The 22259-nt window shown below is 42.5% G+C and overlaps 1 protein-coding gene across 1 annotated transcript in view; it reads left to right on the forward strand.

Annotated features, from left to right (window-relative positions):
* NDUFS4 (NADH:ubiquinone oxidoreductase subunit S4) overlaps window positions 1-15723 on the forward strand; it is a 47541-nt gene extending 31818 nt beyond the window's left edge. The window contains exons 3-5 of the mRNA XM_053408382.1: window positions 6193-6365; window positions 9436-9509; window positions 15509-15723. Coding sequence (XP_053264357.1) covers window positions 6193-6365; window positions 9436-9509; window positions 15509-15612 — 351 coding nt within the window. The 3' untranslated portion in view covers window positions 15613-15723. The remainder of the gene's footprint in view (window positions 1-6192; window positions 6366-9435; window positions 9510-15508) is intronic.
* The last annotated feature ends 6536 nt before the right edge of the window (window positions 15724-22259 follow it).

Genomic DNA, 22259 nt, shown 5'->3' on the forward strand with positions numbered 1-22259 from the left:
CAAGAATATCAATTCCGATCTACCCACTGCAGTTTCCTGCTCCCCACAGGCCTGCTGTTAAGAGCTGGGTGACTCTCTGGAGTAGCATGTGGTATTTTGGTACAGAGGGCTGAAGAAGATAAGAATGGAGACTTGCCATGGACAAGCACTTTCTGCTAGCATGAAGCCACTGTTGGCTACAACCCACAGATTATAATCCAAAGCGCCATGTGTACCAGGTCTGTACTTTCACTTTTGACGTGAGGAAAGCACCTGGGAAGAACACCTGGTATAGTGGTAGTCTAAAGACCAATGCATGTTTAGCAACCATGGTAAACAGGAGGCCTCCATGGCATGCTTTTCCCATAGAGATGGTGAGTCACGTATAATCGTATCTTCTCACTTATATCTGACAATGTAAAACAGAGATTTACCTGTTCAAGTATCTTAAAAAATATGACACACTTTCTGGGAGGATTCCCCTACCTGCAAGTGTTTGCAAAAAAAAAAGAAGCAGCCATGATTTGTGTACTGCAGAAGCTAACACAGAAAATTCCTTAAAAACCTGCTATTTTTTGCAAATTTGAGAGTGTGTAAGCTTATAATACTATCATGCTTCTTAGTGTCTCCACATGCAAATGAGGTGGGCGCAGGAACAAGCCTAGGGAAACTGTTGAGATATATCAAACTAAATCATTTAGTTTTGTGGAACTGGGGAGGAAAGCGTACACTGTTGCAGGAGGGGGGGGGAGATCGGGGGAGCCAAAAAATCGGGAGAAACTGAGCTGCATGGACACTTGGAGGATTCTGGGGATGAGCAGACATCAGTTGAAGCCTCTGTGCAAAGAAGGGAGAGGTAACACTGGAGTCGGGACAAAAGTGAGCAATTGGCTTGGCCTCAAAATACATTTGGAGGTGGGACTGGCTGAATAGAATGCAAGCAGTGAAGCAAGTTTATTCTGCTTAGCACTGGTACACTGTGGGGAGGGGGCGGTAGAAAAGAGAGTATGAGTGGAATGTGAGCTGTGAAGCGAGCATTCCACCCAGACAACTCCAGGAGCTATGTTCCATGTGAGCCAGGCTCTCATCCCTAATATTACTTAATTTTTCTTCTTAACAAAAAGATACAAGGACATCAGGACTATGCATTTTCACACTCCTGGAACAGTTGTGGTCCTGAAGTCCTTGCACGTGTTTTGGGTGGTATGGGGAAAAAAGGGAAATACGATAGTGTGTGCAGGGGGGCAGCAAGCAGGCTGGGAGTCATCTGTGAGTTTGAACAAATATTAGCAAATAGGGAAGGTGGGAGCTGATTGGCAGGGAGAACATATTTTGCAAAGCTATAGCTGACCGCTCACAAAAGAAATAGATTTTGCAAAAAAAAGGGTTGGGGAGTTTCTGACACTGGGGAAATTTTTTTTGAGTGATAGCTAGCTAAGACATACTCATTGAAATCAATCCACTTAAGTTCACTTGTTTCAGTGGATTGAGCATGACTTAGTTGGCTACCACCTCTTGTACAATGGTACCTCGAGTTACATACGCTTCAGGTTACATACGCTTCAGGTTACAGACTCCGCTAACCCAGAAATAGTGCTTCAGGTTAAGAACTTTGCTTCAGGGTGACAACAGAAATCGTGCTCCGGCAGCGCCGCAGCAGCAGCAGGAGGCCCCATTAGCTAAAGTGGTGCTTCAGGTTAAGAACAGTTTCAGGTTAAGAACGGACCTTTGGAACGAATTAAGTATTTAATCCGAGGTACCACTGTATATAGTATGGAAAACCACAGAGCGATAAAAGAAGTGCTTCATGGAGAAGTGCGAGAGAGAATAAATAAATGCAAACAAATAGGCAGCGTTACTTTTTGGGATGCTGCATTTTTACATTGGAAATAAATTAAGGGGTGGTGGTTGTGGGGTGCTTTATGCTGCCTCTGCCAGTGCCCTCAGTAGTCATGTGTGTGTCCCCTGCTGCTGCTGCCATCTGTGTGTTCAGTGGTCATGGGGCTCTTCATGCACACTGGTCCTCCATACACAAGGGGCATCCGGTCCATTCTAGAGATGGTACAGCCCCTTTTCACATGTGCCAAACATGGCTGCCAGGGCTCCGCCATATAGCCCCTGCAACTCTCTCTTTGATTCTTTAAATAATTCAATATTACTGGGGTAGGGAAATAGATGTGCAAAATATGGCTGCAGAGGATCGTCTCCCCCACCTGCTCTGCAGTTATAAGTAACACTGAACATCACTGAACAGTGCTCCCTTACTTGATGAGCACGTAGAACAGCTATGGGGAACCTCTGGCCCTCTAGATGCTGCTGAACTGCAACTGCCATCATCCTTGGCCACGCTTGCTCAGGCTGCTGGGCATTACAGTCCAGCAACATCTGGAGGGCCAAAGGTTCCCCACACCTGATGCAGAGGACCCAAAAGCAAGCTTGCAGGTTGTAGTAGGGCACCCCTGGAGCCAGGAAACTCCCAACATGTGCTTGCAAGGGCAAGGGCCATGTTGTCTTCCCCAACAGCTGAGCTCCCAACATAGATGGTCAGTAGGAGAAATGGAAACTATGCTGAGGGTGTGAGGAAGGGAAGAGATTGTTTCCTTGATGTTGGCCCAGTGTGGTGTAGTCAGCAACCACTCTTGATGGCTTTGTGCTGCTTGAAAGGGGAAAGAAAAGCCGAGAGACCAAAACCCAGGATCTCTCTCACTTAAGACCATGCATATACCCTGCGCACTGAGCTGTCGCACTTGGTGGAGGAGATTGGGATATTCTTTCTGGCTCTCGCTTTTCCATCCAAAATCCTTGTTGCCTCCAGGCCACCCAAATAGTGTGCTTTTGCTCGTGCCTTCCTTGTCTTCCGTTGATCTTCTGCCTTTTTCCCAAAGAGCTGGGCAGCTCATGCTGAAGCCTCCTGTAAGCTTTGTTGTAAAGAGCATTTTTTCTTATTTCATAAAATTTATGTGCCACTTGGTTGTTAAAAAAACCCCAAAACCCTCTTGTGTACAAACACACCACCCCATCTCTGTCTCTCTAACAAAAAGAGAGACTTGAATCGTATCATTTGAATATATGTGACACACCCTCAAACCAGTAAAAATGAGTTTTGCATTTTTATTCTTCCTTAATATCTTCTACTTCGTTTTTCATGTTTGTTTGGTTTTTTTAAAAATGCCTCACCTTTTGGAAGTTAATGAGAACTGGATTCCTTTTAGTCGGTGACCTATAAAGGATTCCCCCCGCCTTCTTTTTTTAATATGTCCTAATCCCAAGGATATGTTAATATGAAAGCGGATGTATTATTGCTAGTTGATTTCTATAAACAGACATGTTGGAACAATCAAGCCTCGCCTTATTTTTTTCTGCAGGTAAAACACGTTGTGTGAAGCCTGACAATTGGTTGCCTAACCAAACAACTTTTCAGATATTTCTTTTTTTAGCCATCAAATGCCAATCTGTCAGGAGAGAATGTAGTTTTGTGTGTTGCAACATTTTGACTAATAATTGGTGTGTCTTCATATTATGACTAGACTGGTATTCAACATAAACACTACTTGCACTCAAAGAAAACATTTATGATTAAATTGTTAAAATATTTTGACAGTTTGCTTTAGGTAGTCTGAGCTCAGCTTTTGTGCGTTGTTGTAATTTCCTGTGGGAGTTCCCCCCCCTCCTTGGTTCTAAATGCAAGACAAACATTTCACACTTGGCAGTTGTGACTGATCTCTCTGAGTTTATTTTATAAAGTGAAGCAAAAAAAGGGGAGGAAGGGGATAGAAGATGGGCCTCCTGTTTTCTTTCTTTCTAAGGATGGTCTGGTGAGAATATGAAGAGCTTTTAAACTCTGTGACAGAAGAGACTCTGAAGTTGGTAGCTGGAGGCTTATTTTAAAAATCCCAATGTGCTATTTAGACTTGTTTGCCTCCTCAAATTTAAGTCATGTCATCACTGGTTTGGATTAGTTCTGTCTGCCTGCAGTTGGACCTGTACCAGATCAGCCTTTTGTTCCTGGAGAAAGGCAGCGGAAGACAGTCCAAGCCTCTCCAATAATAATAATAATAATAATAATAATAATAATAATAATAATAATAATTTATTATTTATACCCCGCCCATCTGGCTGGGCCTCCCCAGCCACTCTGGGCGGCTTCCATAAAAACCAAAAATACAGTAAAATATCACACGTTAAAAACTTCCCTGAACAGGGCTGCCTTAAGATGTCTTCTGAATGTCAGGTAGTTGTTTATCGCTTTGACATCTGCTGGAAGGGTGTTCCACAGGGCGGGAACATTGGCATTGTGCATGCAAGAATCTAAGTAGGCGGCAGTTTTGAGTTACTTCTGCTAGCTTAATGCGGTGGCTTCTGCAGGAAGTATTTGATGATCCACACTTTTTTTGTCAACAGCTGTTAAAGGACTAGGATTGCTGTGCAAATTATAGAGAACTGCTGGGAGGCTTTCCGTAAAGTTTACTTTCATAGCCTGACCCAGTCACAAGAGCTTGAGATGGATATAATACTACTGCACCAGTGTAAAGAGACAGTTCTCTGTCCGGCAGGATCTCGCACATAATTGAATAAAGGGCGGGGAGCAGGTAACACAAAAGGCTTGAGATGGATACCTTCCTGTTGGTTAGATTTGGCCCGCTCCTTGCATCATACAGCCAAACCCTCTCTTTCCACACCATCATTCTAACAATCCAGCCTTCTCACTGCCTTTCCCCTCTCAAACCTTAACAGAATGCATACAATGACACTATTGCCTGCAGTAAGTTACTAGCAGTGTTCAAAATTGGCCAGGCACATTTTACACCTGGCTAGTGGCCACTTGTGACGCATGCATGCCTGGGCATCCTTGGATCTTGACTGTTTGCACACACTGGCAACACATCCTGTAGAATTTTATCTGTGATATTTTATCTGCACAATCAGAACATGTTTCAGGAACCAAAAAGTTGTATTGAAAAATACATTTTTCAAGCTGTTTGGCTCAAAATGGCAACTAGACATTCCGTTTTGGTGACTGCACCCTTGGTTTAGGAGCCATTCCGCACCTAGCTTTCTAACACTGGTTACACTGACTTTTCAGGTTCCCATTATGTGCCTTTTTAAAAACCTGAATAATAATAATAACAACTCAGCATTTATTTATTTTTTAAACAAATTTTTACTAATAAAAAGTAACATGGGAGGCACCCTCTTTTCTGCAATGCTGCTTTGTAGCAACAACAAGACAGATTATATTTTAAACTGGGTTAATTTCTTCCAGCAATGCTTAGGATCCAAGAGGGTTATATGAACACTGCAGGCTGTTTGAATGTTTCTGCTGCTATTGCAAACCCCTTCACAGCCCCAAAAGACACTCCTGAAAGTTGGGGACCCTTTGAAATAGCCTCTGATGCTGCACGGGAAACTGCATTTGGAGGAGGAGAGAGAACCCTGGTATAGATCTGGAAATCTTTGAGTGCACTTCAACCAGATTGTGTTACAATTCATAACTGCTTTATCAAAGTATTCAGAAGCCTCAGAATGGCATCCAAAACTGTCTATGAAGTAAATGTTTTCAAGTAATCTTGCCCAAATACTTGCCTCAACCTTGTTTGGAATGTTTGACTTGTCAGGTTGAAACCATATCCTTCCACACCTGCCCATACACCACTTGCTACCAAGCAGCAATGACTGAGGTTGGTACAGCTCATCCAAAACAAGATGCTCAGCACTGACAGCCACAGGAAAATAGGTTTACAGCAGCCCATTCAAATCCACCTTTGCAATCCCCGATGTCTGAACCTCTCATCCACTTCTATTGGGATTCAAACAAGACTCTACAGAGAGCAAAGAGAGTCTCAAGAGAGTGTGTTTTCCTGCAGGTTAGTTGAATTCAGAGGGAGGAATTCCATGTAGCACTAAAGAGATTGCTCAGTCAGTGCAAGCATTTCTCATTGCTTGATGGAACGGTCTCCCCTCTCCTCCTCCTCCCTGCCATGTCATGTGGGGAAGCAGAGGGAGGAAAGGCCAACCAAAAGTCCTTGCACAGATCTGCACTAGTGGGAGCAGTTTGTTAAATCCAACCCAGAAGTGATAAACCTCTTTCTTCTGGATTGTTCGTATCATTTCCCTGGATGGAAATGACATATTTTAAGAAGAGGAAAGTAACCTGTTTATTCTTACCCGGGTCATATTTGTTTCTTCTTCTTTTTTCTTCCCCCCCCCCCCCAGGACATTTCACCTTTAACAGGTGTACCAGAGGAGCATATCAAAACCAGAAAAGTTCACATTTTTGTTCCAGCCCGTAATGCCATGCAAGCTGGTGTTAACAATACAAAAAAATGGAAGATAGAATTTGACACAAGGGAGCGCTGGGAAAACCCACTGATGGGCTGGGCATCTTCGTAAGTATAAAATAGCTGGCAAGTTCCATAGCTGGTAGGCTGTTGAGTGCTATGGAGCTTTATTCTCTGGCCTTTTGAATCTAGCAAACCCTTCCACATTCTCTCATCTGTCTGTCTGTCTTCACCATCTCCGAAGACTCCATCAGCTGATATTGCAGTGGGGCTTGGTAGACAGACTGTTGCAGATCTTCTGGCTGCCACTGGTGTCACTGCTTAAATGGGACGTCAAGAGACAAGATTCTAATTCCAAGGTCCATGCTCAGTTTCTGCTAACGCAGAACTGCCTGTGCCTCAAGAGGGCTTTCTTTTGCCTCCTCTCAAAGCAAGCAAGTTAGAAACTTCCAAGTACAGAGGCATGGCACTAGCTCTCAGCCTTAATTTCCCCATCTGTAATATGAGCACAATACTCACGATCCCCTGTATTGAGGGACTGAAAGATTACCAAGATAATGTATTGAAATTATTTAAATAAAACACACGAAGCATTATATTTGCAATGCTCGATGGGAGACCAGATTTCCAATCCCCACTGAGCTATGAACCCATCGGGTGAATTTGAGCCAGTCGCAATCTCTTGGCTTAATCTACATTGCAGGGTTCTTGGGAGGATAACATGGGGATGGGGGGGCATGTATGCCATCATGTGCACCTTAGAGGAAAGGTGGGATAGGAATGTAGTAAAACAACAACAACAACTAAGTATTATTTTGGGAGCAGATTCATTCTGAAATTAGATTTTGGAGGATCTTTCACTGCACATTTGCGAAGAGATCTTAGCAATTCAGTGAACTTAAATTTCAGCAACAGTTACAATAAGTGTGTGCTGCAGTGACACTGATAATGGAGCTCACTCTGCTGCCCTAAATATGTTCAGTAACATATTTAAATTGCTGTCGCCCAAGGCAGACTACAAGGGGCTGGAAAATACCTTCGATTTCCTTCTCCACCTAATTTGATACTGAGTGACCTCCAAAATGAGTTGGTGTATGTTTGTATGACAGTAGCATGCGGCGGCATCTCCACAGAATTATGTTCAATTCTGTGTTTAAAAGGCATGGTAAAAAAACAATCATGTTCACAATCAGTCTTTGCATATAAAGTTAGCAAGTTAGTTCAGCATCTCTAAAGAAGATAACTGAATATTCTGCAAGCATCTGTATGTTGCATGCCAAAACACTGTTTTAATAATGATGCAACCATGTCCTCAGTGAAAGGGTCTGTTTCCCCATTTTGTGACCTTGGGATAAGTTTTCATATAAATTTTAGAAGCTCTATAATATACATATGTATTCTCATAAATTCTGAGAATTCACCATGCTTCTCTTGCTGGCACAGAAAGTTCTGTTTTAGTTATTGTGGAGGGGGTATTTCATTCTGAAAAAAAGATGTGCTGCATATGTTTAGCATTTTGGGTTGCTATGGGCTGGAGGTTTGGCTAATTCAGAAAGTGGAGGGCTAGGAATTCTTGGCCCTTTTGTGGCTCAGCCTTCTCTCTAGAAATATGAAATGAGAGTAGAAAAAAGATTAAAAGAAGACAACAATGAAAGGTAATTTTCTGACACCTCAAAATGCATTCCCATCTGCAGCTATTGGGGATCGTGGAGAACAGGAAGCCGGAGGCAGAAAACTTTTATCATGCCTCAAGTACAAATATTTGGTTAGAGATAGCCTGATTAAATTCTTCTATTATAAAGAATTATATTGCCTTGCTGCATTTTGTATTTTCAAGAGACTGGGAGACTTCTATTCAACCCTTTGGTTCTTGTGCTGTCCCACAATCTTCCTTTTTATCCCCTCCCCATGTTTTTTAATGTATGAAGCTGCTGGGTGATGTCAATTTGTTTACATTTATGAGTTTTTTATCTCATACTTCAACAAATAAATGATCACAGGGCAGGTTGCATAAAATAAAAACACTAACACAGTAGCGTTAAAACAATATATTGTATTTATTCGAGTCTAATGTACCATCAAATCTAACACACACCTCAATTTTCAGAACCTTGAAACCAAAAAAAGGTATTTGCTGACAATTGTAAATGTGCTTTCAAATCTAATGTGCACCTTAATTTCTGCAACATAATTTGGCCCAAAAAGGTGAGCGTTAGATTCGAGTAAATACGGCAAATTGAGTAGACAATCCACCTCCTCCTTCTCAGTATGAATATCAATGTGCCAATGGTCATACCGCATTAAAAGTCTGACAGAAGAGATGAGATTTTAGCTGACACTGAAAACTAGCCAGAGTTGGCACCCAGTGTTATATCAAGGTGGAAAGTAGTTGATTGCTGGGGTGCCATCACTGGGTGCCACTCACAGGTCACTGAGGTGCTGAGCCTCACTTGGGGATGGGGGGAGGAGGAGGAGGAACTCCCCAGTGGATCTCAGTACACAGAGGACACTCAGTTCTGTTTCTCTTTGTCATCTGAATTGGGTGAGGCTGTGCCTGGACTTGGTAATGAGCTGGATGAGGACTAATAATCTGAACCTGAATCCTGACAAGGTGAAGGTGTTTAGTCTTTTCTGACCCTGAGAAAGCAGTTAAGACCCAGCACTGTCATTAGAGGTCCAAATGACTTCTGTGGCATACAGTGTTTTTCAGCAGTCCAGCCACTTCCAAATGGAGGGAGGCTGGCCCCAGTGATCCATGCTCTGATAACTGTTGCCTGGAATACTGCACAGTGCTAGTCCTTAATCTTTGAAGCCCTAAATGGCTCAGGGACTATACCTAAAGGAGCTCCCACTCCCATGTCAACATGCCTGTTTTTTAAGATCATCCGCCAAGACTCTTTCCCTCCACATAACTCTTCCATCACTAGTACAAAGACAGCCTGCAAGGAAGAGGGCTTTCTCAGCAGCGAGACCCAGGTTATAGAATGTCTTCTCCACTGTCAGCACTAATACTGCTCTTAAATATAAATATTACCCCCCATGGCATTTTGATAAATGTGAAAATAGTAGTTTGTGAGTGAAAGAGATGTTGTATATACCACACTAAAATCTAGTGTGATGGAGAGTGGTATTTAAAATGTTTTAAGCAAAGAAATAACTAAACATTGGTATTTTGCAGCGCGGATCCTCTGTCCAATGTGTTGATGACCTTTTCTACGAAAGAAGCTGCTATAGCCTTCGCTGAAAAAAACGGTATGTGCTTTGCTGGCACACTGCCTGCTTCTGCCACTTAATGAGAAAGAGGAATCCATTGTTCTCCTACCCACCAAGTGCTGTACCCAGTTGTGCTCCACAACTATCCCTGGCAGGTTTCTCCATAATCATCATCATCATCATCATTTTTTATTTGTATGCCGCCTTTCCACAGTTAAAAATACAATGCTCAAGGCAGCTTACAGCATAACAAGATTTACGTAATTACAAAAGTCATGAACAATAAATAAACCACATCAAAAAATACGCAACCAAATGGGAAACAATTTCCACATAAATCAAAATCTAAAACTAAGAATACAGCGTTAATATCACAGTTTAAAATGACATAGGTAAAAAAATAACAGCAGTTTAAACAAAAAACAAAACAGAGCCCTATCTGCCCAGCAGCGGCAGTAGTCTTTTGTAGAGCCCCTCAGATCCCTCCCTGGGCCAGGTGGTGAGTGGCACCCAGCCTTGAATGCTCATGCCTGACTCAGGGATTGCCTTGTTTCCTGACTTTTGCTATCCCAAGCCACATCTTCCCTAGTGATTAAGATTTCCTATGACTGAGCAAGAGGCAGCATTGCATTAATGTGCAACTTTGCTGACATAACCAGATGTTTTCAGAGTTGTCCATTCCAGTCCCCCATTCTACTGGAAGCATGTGGGATAATATATTCCTTGTGTTTTGCTGCCTGACCTTCAGAGGTGAAGGAACACAGTTGATTTTACAGACACCATGAGGATTAATTCTTTGCTACTGTGAGAAATTTGAATTTGGAAAAATAGATTACAATATGCATTTGCATACAAACTCATCTTTTTTAAAGGACTGGCTTAAGCCCTGTGACTTAAAGCACAATAGTTTGATGTGGCTCACAAGTCAGTGCGGGGCACACATCCTTACAGTTTTGCAAACTGGGAAGCTGGCTTCCGATACTGAGCCTGTCTAGTCAAGTTGTGTGGGATCAATTCCAATCTGTTACCTCTGAGGATGTGGACAGGCTGCTTGGACAAATGAAACCAACCACCTGTCTCCTTGATCCTTGCCCATCCTGGCTTATAAAAGCTAGCCAGGAAGGGCTGGGCGATGAGCTTCGCAGGGTGGTGAATGCTTCTCTCTGTGAGGGAGGCTTCCCAGACCCACTAAAAAAGGCGGTTATCAAACCGCTTCTTAAAAACCCATCTTTAGATTATTATTATTATCTGGCTCGATTTATGTAAGGCTGAAAGTGTTCAACTAGCCGTCTTCCTAACGGAAATAAAACACACTTCAGATGTGTCAGTTTTCCCTAGCATAGTCTGAGGGCTTTCTGAGGAGGAGGACTTCTTGTAAGCATTTGCAGCTCCTTAAGTGTTGGCACAAAAAATTAAACCCTTTTATCTATCTCATTTCCTGCAAATATTTGACAAGAAACTTAGTACTCTACTCGCTAACGTGAAGAACCAAGAGTGTTGGCCTACAGCCCAGTGTAATGCGGGCGAGGGACAAGGTTTCCCCTCTGCCGGTGCCAGGGCACCTTTATCTTGGTCTACAAGTTTCACTAATTCCACAACTAGGCCTCCTGAGCACAGAGATTGGAGCTGCTTGGCAAGGATGCCAAATTATGTGCTAGTTTATAACACTTGGGGAAACAAGGGGCCATTAAACTCATTTTCACTCTCAAATTCTAGAGTCAAAAGTTGAGCTTGTCTCTAGAGGGATGAAGGCTAGTGTGCTAAACCCAAGCCTGTCTAATATCTTCCTTTTTAGCGTATTTTTTTTGCTTCAGGATAAACTTTCCTTAAACGAATCCCAGAAAAGACTTATGCTGAAGGAATTTTTAACTTACACTGGAAGTTCAGCACCTTTTCTATTTGTAGGGTTTTATTTTGTGTATGTGAAGCGGCTTAGTCATGCTGGCCACATGACCCGGAAGCTGTACGCCGGCTCCCTCAGCCAATAAAGCGAGATGAGCGCCATAACCCCAGAGTCGGCCACGACTGGACCTAATGGCCAGGGGTCCCTTTACCTATTTTGTGTGTGTGCGCATGCGTGCGTGCGCACACAGAGCATTTTTGCCCATCCCTGCTTAGTCACAGGAGGGCAAGTAGAAGCTCATGCCTGCCTATCTGGGAGAAGGAGGGCTCCCCTGGAATCACGGCATGACAGGACATTAACCAGGCTAAGGGATAAGAGGGAGCTGGTCTGTGCCACTTCATTGATTTTTCCCTTGGAGAAGCTGCTCCTATAAAATTGGGTGATCTCTGGAAACATAGCTATTACCCTGGCCCACTACAAAAAAGATTCTGGGTGCATAAAGGACATTCTTTTCATCCTTATTTGGAGTGAACTAGATGTGTGAAGTTGAACTGAGAGGAAGCAATCCAATCAGCTGACTTTTATTGTGGGGTTTCTGTGATGTGTGTGGTATATAGCGTAGTTATTTAGATATGTTGTGTATGCACCTCATTGTCATTTTATGGCACTCTTACCAGGCCTGCAGGGGGTTGATGGATGGAAAACAGAGATTGTCCATTAATGTACAGGTGGATCTGGTTTGGTGGAGAATTAAAATTATATTATGAAGCGGAATGTTTAATTTGGGTAAGAGATTGGATTAGATTGGAAAAAAACTAATATATTGGAACTTGAAAGTTTTAATAATAGATACGGATGGCATGTGTATCTTAATTATGAGAAAGTAAAAGTCAATAAAGAATTTACAAGTCATATATTAAGAGGTACATTACCGTATTTTTCGCCCTATAGGACGCACTTTTCCCCCTCCAAAAATGAAGGGGAAATGTGTGTGCGTCCTATGGGGCGAATGCAGGCTTTCACTGAAGCCTGGAGAGCGAGAGGGGTCGGTGCGCACCGACCCCTCTCGCTCTCCAGGCTTCAGGAAGCTATCCCCCCAGCCCGGCAAGCTCCCAGAGCGATGCCGAAGCTGAGCGCAGCTTCGCCATTGCTCTGGCACCCGTTCTGGGGTCGGGGGAAGCTCGGGCTTCCCCAGCCCCGCGCCTGGGGGGGGGGGAATAATTTTTCCCCCTTTATTTCCCCCCCCCAAAAAAAATCTAGGTGCGTCCTATGGACAGGTGCGTCCTATAGGGCTAAAAATACGGTATATAAAGTTTGGAACAAATATTGATTACATCTGGAGCCACAGACACCTTGGTGGATATCACCGCTGGAGGCATATGCTATCAAAAAATTGAATATGAGACAAATGGGCCAACATATAGACAATTATTGGAAGAGGAACAGGGGAAACTCAGATTAAAATCCTATGAAGACATACGGCAATATGAAGTTGACAGATGGCAGTATATGCAACTTAGAAGTATATTCAATTTGGATCAAAAGAAAGGATTTGCAGAAGAGGATTCGAAATTTAACGTCACAGTGATACAGAATAACAAGAAATTGTTGTCCAAAACATATAATCTTTTATTGGACTGGGAACTGATGGAGGAAGCAGTGAAAGAAACGATGATTAAATGGTCTCAGGATCTCAGACATACTATCTATCTAGAGCAATGGGAGAAACTCTGGCGAGAGGATACACGATTTACTGCCTCATATACAATTAAAGAAAATTTTGTAAAGATGTTCTATAAGTGGTACTTAATGCCAGTTAAGTTGACAAAGATATACAAATCGAAATCCAACCTCTGTTGGAGATGTGGTGAAGAAATAGGAACAACAATATATATGTGGTGGAGCTGTGGGGAAATTAAGAAATTTTGGATAGTAGTACACGAAGAACTAAAGATGATGATGAAAATATCAATAACAAAGAAACCAGAGACATATCTCCTTGGATTGATAGATGAAGAGATACCGCGGTGCGGGGGGGGGGTATTTTTTCTATATGCAAGTACAGCTGCTAGAATAGTGGTTGCTGCTAGGTGGAAGTCACAACCTATACCCACAAAGGAGGAATGGATTTGTAAACTAAATGAATATTTAATTTTGGCAAAAATAACTGCTATAATAAGAAATGAGTCGAATTAAAAATTAAAGGAGTGGAAGTGTTTTGATGAATATATGGCAAAATATCGCTCAAAAAAGATACGCTAATATGCCTAGATTAAAATGTGAAGTACTGGATGGAAGAAAAATTAGTAAGAAAAATATATATATATATATATATATATATATATATATATATATATATATATATATATTATTTGAGAATATTGTAGAATGCAAAGATTATTGTAAATTGTATAATGTGGAGGAAATCGAGTGGGGGCAGAGGGAAGTGGGAAGAAAGAGAAAAGAATATTATGATGGATTGAGGAAATAGAAATGTAAAGGCATGGGAGGATGGGGAGGAAATGGTGTTGGCTTTGGTACATCTGTATTGTAATGCAATATGTGGGAACCAATAAAAAAAGAAAAAAGGGAGGAGAAATTTGGAACACAGAAATAAAGCGAGAGAGAGAGAGAGAGAGAGAGAGAGAGAGAGAGAATGGGATGGGATGGAATAAGCAGCTTTATTTTGGAAGATTCGCTTCTAGAGAATACTTCTGGACTTTCCCCTCACTTATTATGTTACTCTTTCAGTGCTTATTATAAATTCAGCTAAAGCTTTCTATTGGGCGAAATATAGAAGAGCAGAAACAATAAAAGCACAATCTAATCCTGCACTGAAATCGCCTACCTGCATCTGTCCCCTCTGCTTGGTTTCTTAATATGCTCCCTTTCCCCCCTGCCTTTCCTGAAAATGGGGGTATTGTGCTCATAGGAGGGCTTGATGTACCTTAGGGAACATAGGAAGCTTCACTGACTGCCTGTGGCTCTCCAGGGTTCAGACAGGATATCCTTCCTGCCATACCTGGAGACACCTGGGACCTCTTTGCACGTGAAGCATGTGCTTTGCCCCTGAGCTATGGCTCCACATAGGGCATATTTAGGTGACTGTCAGGATCGCCTGCCAAATACGTTTTCTAAAGGAAACAAATTAGCTCAGCCTTACAAACTTGGTCACGACAAATTTTCTGTATCTTTTGTAGAATATAACTAGACTTTAAATGTTTGCTATTGGTATCCTGTAGACCTGTCTTCTTGAACAGAAAACCAACCTTCATGGCTTATTGCAAACTGCTTCTGAAATATTCAGCTCCACCTCAGAAACATAAGTCCAAAACACACACACGGGCACAAAAAAAGCATATGCATAATTCCTTTGGCCCGGGTTTATATGCATAAGACGTATATAAGAATGAAGGAAGCTTCCCTCCCTTCTGCTCCCTGGTAGCCTTTAGAACCTGCTCACTGACAGGTTGGCCATGTTACACTTTATTGCCTGCCCTTCATTTAACCCTATCTATCAGCAAGAGACTCCCCATCTCTTTTCTGTGGTCAGCAGTTCCACCCCTGTATTATCATCACATGCAACTCCATGTGCTGAATCTGATGGGTGCAACTGGAATAAGGTTTACAGGGAGAGAAAACCCCTGCAAGAGATTAGTGTCCTTTGATTTTCATCCGAAATTTTTTTTAAGCAGTGGGAGAATTGGCAGTGTCCCTGGTCTGCAGAGCAGCTGATTCTGATTAGAAGGCCGCTAAATAAATTCTCCCAAGCTCACCTCCTTGTCCTTCTGGCTTCCTTGTGGCATTGTGGTACCCTGCTACCATGCATATTTTCAAAACTTGGCCCGACATCAGAAAGAGAGGTGTAGATGCATGAGATTACAGGACTTCATGTGTCAACTGTTGGTGCTGGTCTATCAGCAGGAGCGGCGAAAGTTGGAACACACAGTGCCTGAGATCTGACAAACCTGAGAACAGGTGGAGGTCACATTTAAGGCATATCTGTCTTAAAGGATTATTGTTCTCTGCCTTTTACAAAAGAATAAGCTAGTAATTACATATAGTATATCAGATATGTTGGTTATTTCTTTTTTGTTAGCTCTTAAAAGCTTGACGTTGCAATTGTTTGTGTTGCACTTGCTCTGTTATTGGGTGCATGTGTGTTGTTTAGAATTCTCTACATGTTTTTTCCTAGGCTGGAGCTATGATGTTCAAGAGCAGAGGATTCCAAAACCTAAATCCAAGTCTTATGGTGCAAACTTTTCTTGGAACAAAAGAACAAGGGTGTCCACAAAATAGGTTGGCATTGGCTGTCTCTGCGTCTGACTGTGAATAAAGTCAGCTGTGCTGTATTTATAGTCCATGTATAATACATCTCTTAATCTCCTAATAAATTTGACCTTTAAACTACTCATGCATCTTGTGGTGTCTATTTAAAATGTTTTTGATGTCTCCAATTGAACCTGTTACAAACTTCCCTATATTTAGAGAGGAGATTTGGGGTGTTCATACCTCTAGGAAATTGCTGTACGTGGAATTCATTAAAAGGAATGTTTGAAATGAGCTGCAACATTAAAGATCAAGCCTTGCCTTTTGGAGTAATTTTATAGTTCAATAAATGTCCATCCTTTCACACAGAAAGGCTGTTAGATGTTCCTCTGGTTTTTTCGCTTATTTATATAGAAGAGGTTAATCTGTTTAAGTGCTGGCAGCAGGCGATCTCTGCTTACTGTTTTAAGCAGTTTTGTAAACTGCTTTTCTCTGAGCATCTTCCAGTTCACTTCACTACAGCTGACTTCCTAGAAAGATTCCTTATCTGAAGACTAGCTCTGAATTAAGTGTCACATTCCTATAAACCTCAGTTGCAGTCTGATTGAGAAAATATTGTAAGATCTTGTTTTTAGCTTTTGAAGATACACTCAAAGTAATGCTTAAGTGCCACAACAGAAAACTCTGCCATTGCCTGCCCTTGATGCACAACAGTGGGGCAGGCAGCTGCCAGGGACCTGACTCTGCTGTTGCCATTGTGAGAGAATTTGGGGGGGGGTCATCCTCTTGGACAGAACCCAGTGTGTTCTGAGTATTACGAAGGAGGCAGTAGACCTCAAGGCAAAACCCTAGGGAAATTGCCACAGCCCCACAGGCAAAACCATTTGCTGACTTTCCAGAAGCTAAGTTCATGACAGCAACGCCCAGTCCTAGCACTTTCCTGGGAGGAAAGAGCAACCGGCTCTGATGCTGTCCATCAGGATTACATGCCTGACCATTGACTGTGGTGGCTTGGACTGATGGGAGTTGGAATCTGACAACATCTGGATGATCAAAGGTTCTCCACCCCCTGCTATAGGAAACGGTTTTTACCTCCCAACAGCGGATGCGAATGCAGTTCTAGTTCCTTGGTGCTTCCGGACCCAGCAGCTTTGAAGAGGCAGCTCTTGTTGACTCCTCCTGGTGCTCAAGCATGGGAACTGCATGATGAACATGTCAGCATGTTAAATAAGCAGGAGGAGATCAATGCGCACCAAAATAAATAAATAACCCAAAATCAAATCACATAAGATTTTCCTATTAAGGCATTGAAAATTGGCTGAGGTTGGACCAGGCTGCCCACTTCCTGACACTGAGGGAGTTGTGATCCTAACTGTTGGAAGACCTAGATATCGACTTGCTGGCGCACCTCAACCCTGGTGCTCAGTGCAGGTAACAAGTTGCTACTGATGAAATTCTAATGACAACAATTAAAATCCTAAGCAAAAGGGTTGTGACAGGGTGAAATGCTTTTGGAGGGTGGGGTGGCTAGAAGCCACAGTGGCAGAAGGTCAAGATGGGAGGCTGAACTTCTCAAATTTGAAACCATCAGTGAAATCTTGGGCTGCCAGTCACTAGCATTTTAAAAAAAACCAGTACATGCATGTCTTGAGCTTAAAATGTGCCAAAGCTGTAGGGAGTGATTCCAGCTTCACGGCAGTGTTACTACACTGCATAGTTTTAATGGGACAATTTTAAACAAATGCATCCAGTAAGTGATATTGTGAAATAGAAAGCTAATCCCTCCTTTATCTGCAAAGTATTGGTGCAGGGAAGTGAAAGTCTATATTTAGACTAAGTTCAGCATCTCCCTTTTTTTATTTCATGATTAGGGGTCTTGCTTGGCTTGAGCTCATCATTGGAGGGGTTATCTGGCAGTGTGTTAAAATGTGATGTTTGGTTACTGAACTTCAGCATCTGCCAAAAAAAGAAAAAGGCTTTATTACACAATTAACCCTCTTGTTCTGACCTCTAGGAGAAAGGAGACAGTTTCCCAAACCAACAAGAATAGTACAGTATTCTTCTGGAACAGGAAATGCCATTAAAATTGCTTTGTAGTAATGCTGGAATCATCAAAATTGCTTCTTCCCCATTGAATTCAATTATGCCGCGTTCACGCTGTGCTGCCTCTTGTTCCGCCCTGTCTTGTTCACTGAACTGGGGCAGTCCAGATGCTTATGGGGTTGCATTCAGCCCTCAGTACAGTGTTTGGAATACTATGGCATCACTAAATTTGGGACTAAGCCCGAGAGAGACTTGAATGTTTACATTTAATCCAGAGTGGTCCTCTTATTTATATCAATTTAAGTTGACAAAGCTGGTTAACAAATAGTCAAAAGATGGGTGACCTGGTCCTACTATAAAGCAGTATTTGGGTATAGTTTATGTGTTGAATAAGTCACGGGTTCACTGGCTGACAACAGGTAAAACTTGTAACACTAAAGCAAAGTGTTCTGTTGGGGGAGGTAATGAATAAAGCATATATTCAGGCAGATTAAATTAAACCTTGTGCAAATGTGACTACACTGGAGATGAAAATGCAGACAGCCAGGTGACAGGCTGGTGGTCACATTATTCAGAGAAGCAGCTTTTCCACTGTCCTGCCTGCTAAAGGAAGGGGGAAGGTAAACTGCCTGGCTGACGCTGGGAGCTACAGAAGAGCTAATTTCAGTGCACTGGAAGAGTAGGCGATGTCCCCTCCAGATGTTGGACAACATTTCCCATCAGTCCCAAGAAGCAGGGATGGTGGGAGTTTTAGCCGATCAATACCTAGATGGCACCATGTAGGCAATCCCTGGTGTGCTGTCATAATCTCCATTACCAGCAGGTCAACAGTAACAGAAGCTAATGGAATGACACATTCCCACCCCGACCTCAGCATCACTTACCAGACATTTTATGCAGTGCTTGCTCTCATATTGGCTGTGCAGGGAAGAAGGCACCCATCGGAGGGCAGAGAAAGCTGGGATGTCATAATGATGTCTCTGTACACAGTGGACAAATGGCTTTCCCATTCAGGTCAAATCACACCGTCTAGGAAAAGAAAGCAACATTTTCTCCATCACTTTCCAAAGTCCTAGCGGTCAGCATGTATATGTCAGAGGCTTTGTAGGAGTTCTTAGTAGTAGCTCCGAAACTGAAGATGCTGAGCAACACTCTTAAATGTGGAGAGCAGATAATGCAAATGTTACAAGAGCTGGAAAAACTAAAATAGGCCAACCTGCAGGGATTTTATTAAATCATTTAATAATTTGGTGATGGCTGATAATTAAAGATACCCTAGAATAGCACTTATATTTAAAGAAATAAAAGGAACACGGGTTAACCATAGAGTGGTTAGTAAAACTTCATTAGTAAGGGAGTCAACAGCTTAGATAAATAAAAACCAATAATAGATGTTTTTATGTGAAAAAAGTAGCAGACAGCACTTAAAAGCATAACAGGTTTAGCATTATACCAATTTAATTTGCATATGCAATACCCTGCTTCACATATTACCCAGGAACTCAGGTTTCCTGTTTTGAAATAATCCATTTAACATGCAGAAGCCCTAAAAAAAATATCTGGTTAGATACAGGATAAATATTACCCCCATTAGCTCAGTGGTAAATGACTTCCCAACAGTCTTAAGTATTTTCACACAATTAAATGTGGTGTAAACTGCATGTTCTTAAACTAAGCACTAGAACTTGTATATACCTTATAGGAAGAAAGGAACAGAAGCTATTACATTAGAGGCTAATGTAGAAATTCTCATGTTTTCACATGCGCCTGTTCCCCCCCCCAAAAAAAATCACAGGTGAGTCAAGGTTTTTTAAAAAAAAAATCAGGAGGAAACTGTTTTTGCAGCAACTATGAACTGTTTTTAAAATGGGTTATTTTAGTTTTCCATGATTTCATAAAGAAGATTGTGGCATTCTTTGCATACCCCCTTAATGAAGCACTTGTTCCTTGCAATGACTTGGTGGTTTCCTGCTATAAACATTTCTAAGTATGCAAGGTTGAATACAACTCATTGAAATTAAGTGAGTAACTGGACAAGTGACTCATTGCTTCTCCCTTCAACTTTGCACTGTTAACACAAAAAGCAAGGAATATGTACTTTCATGTAATTTTTTGCAATCAACAGCCACCAGCTTTTAAGAAGAGGTGTACACAAAGCTCTTAGTCAGCTTTTGACTGCTTTGTTATAGTATATCAGATGAATAGCAGTTTGTCACTCACCAAAAAGCCCACCCTTCCACTCCCAATGGACAGCCGCCAACACTAGTAAATGCTTATAAACATGATCGGCCCAACACCGTTTAGAGATGGTTGTAATTAGGTGGTAGATAAATTGTTGAAATGAATAAAACATGCTTACTAGCCCTGTCAGATCTTTGCAGTCCACACAGGAGAAGTTGGGAGTGGAGCAGAGGTTAGGAGCTCCCCTGCCCCATTTTAGCATGAATACAGCTTTGGTTGTGGGGGACTGGGCACCTAGCATTCCCTGCCCCACTCCATGTCATTGGCTGCTATTGGGGGACGGGCACAGAAGTGCTGAGTGCATCTATCTCCTATCACCCATCTGCTTCAGTGAGGTGGTAGCAGCAGATGTAGGTGCAGAAAATGTAAGACTGGAGACCTGCACATTTAAGATACTGCACAGCTTTATCCTTGAGCCCCCAGGAAAAAAAGCTTTCAATTTCATTTACTTTGGGATAAATGACATGTTTTCTCTAGCTTGTGCCCAGTGGTACCTTGAGTTACAGACGCTTCAGGTTACAGACGCTTCAGGTTACAGACTCCGCTAACCCAGAAATAGTACCTCGGGTTAAGAACTTTACTTCAGGATGAGAACAGAAATCGCTCAGTGGTGGCGGTGTGGCAGTAGCGGGAGGCCCCATTAGCTAAAGTGGTGCCTCAGGTTAAGAACAGTTTCAGGTTAAGAACGGACCTCCGGAACGAATTAAGTTCTTAACCCGAGGTACCACTGTACTATCAAAAACGATATATGGGATCTAAACTGAACAGCATGCTTGAGTCCTCCTGATGTTAACCTAACTTTTCCTAGCTCAGCCTTCACTAATGTGGTGCATGTTGATGAAGGCTGATCTGACTTGTCTCCTTTGGGGTTTTCACCTTCCACTGTGAAAAGTTATTGCTGCGTAGACTGTAGAATATAACTGAGACCCAGCAGGAACAAGACTAGCCATATGGACCAAGGGAGACAGGCCTTGCGAGATTGGGGGTGGGGTGGGGGAATGCAGATTGTGGCCACCGGTCAAGAAAACAAGCTGAGAATGGGTTTTGTATGTGTGTTTGTTTACTATCAAAAGGGAAAAGCACTCCTGGTGAGGCCTGCCCCACCACTGTTTACATTCCATCCACTTGAAAGTTGGTGCCCAGCATCTCTATGCAGCTTGCTAATCTGATCATTATTTGGATGCAATTACCAACCCAATGGATGAAAGAGAAAGGGAAGCAATCTGTCAGAAACCCAGGCTGCAGGTGACAGGGGGATCTATCATTTGCAACTGTACAAACAAACAAAAATGGGGAAGGGTAGAGCATCTGCTTTGCATACAAAAAAGCCCCAGGTTCGCATCTCCAGGTAGGGCTGGAAAGAGACCCATGGCCTGATAATCCCAGAGAGCGTCTAGACAACACAGCACTATATAGACCAATGGTCTCACTCAGTATAAGGCAGGTTCCTAAAAAAAGAAATGCAAGAAGGTCTTCGGCGATCACTTGTAGCCAAGTAAGATTGTCTTCCATAAGCACAGTTTTAACAGTGAGTCTGTAAGTGACTGGAGGCCAATTCTGGATCCACACATCCTTCCACAGTGGGGGCATAGGTTTCTGGATAGGAGTTGATCAGGGTGAGGGTTTGCCAAGCGTGCCTTCTTCCTAGCGCATTTCTCCCTTTCATCCTGAGTTCGAGCGTCTTCAAAGCCCATGACACCTTTGGTATAGGCGGTTCACAGGCCAGTGGTTCCCAGTTGTTGGTGTTTATACTACATTTTTTTAGATTTGCCTTGAGAGAAGAGTCTTTAAACCTCTTTTGTTGACCACTTTGGTCATTACACTTTCCATTTTTGAGTTAGGAACAGAGTAGTTGCTTTGGAAGACGATCAGGCATCCGCACAACATGAGCAGTCCAACAAAGTTGATGTTGAAGCACCATCGCTTCGACACTGGTGATCTTTGCTTCTTCTAGTACACTGACATTATTTCGCCTGTTTTCTCAAGTGATATGTAAAAATTTTCGGAGACACCGTTGATGGAATCTTCCGAGGAGTTGGAGATGGCATTTATAAGTGGTCCATGTTTCACAAGAAGAGTTTGGATTTGATATCCCGCTTTATCACTACCCAAAGGAGTCTCAAAGCAGCTAACATTCTTCTTTCCCTTCCTCCCCCACAACAAACACTCTGTGAGGTGATTGGGGCTGAGAGACTTCAGAGAAGTGTGACTAGCCCAAGGTCACGCAGCAGCTGCATGTGGAGGAGTGGAGACGCGAATCCAGTTCACCAGATTACGAGTCTACCACTCTTAACCACTGCACCAGACTGGCTCTCTCACAAGCATACAGTAAGGTTGGCAGTACAATAGCTTTGTAAACAAGCATTTTGTTTTCCCTGCGAACAAGGTGGTCT

Source organism: Podarcis raffonei, chromosome 11 (genome assembly GCF_027172205.1).
Source record: "Podarcis raffonei isolate rPodRaf1 chromosome 11, rPodRaf1.pri, whole genome shotgun sequence".
Classification (NCBI taxonomy): domain Eukaryota; kingdom Metazoa; phylum Chordata; class Lepidosauria; order Squamata; family Lacertidae; genus Podarcis; species Podarcis raffonei.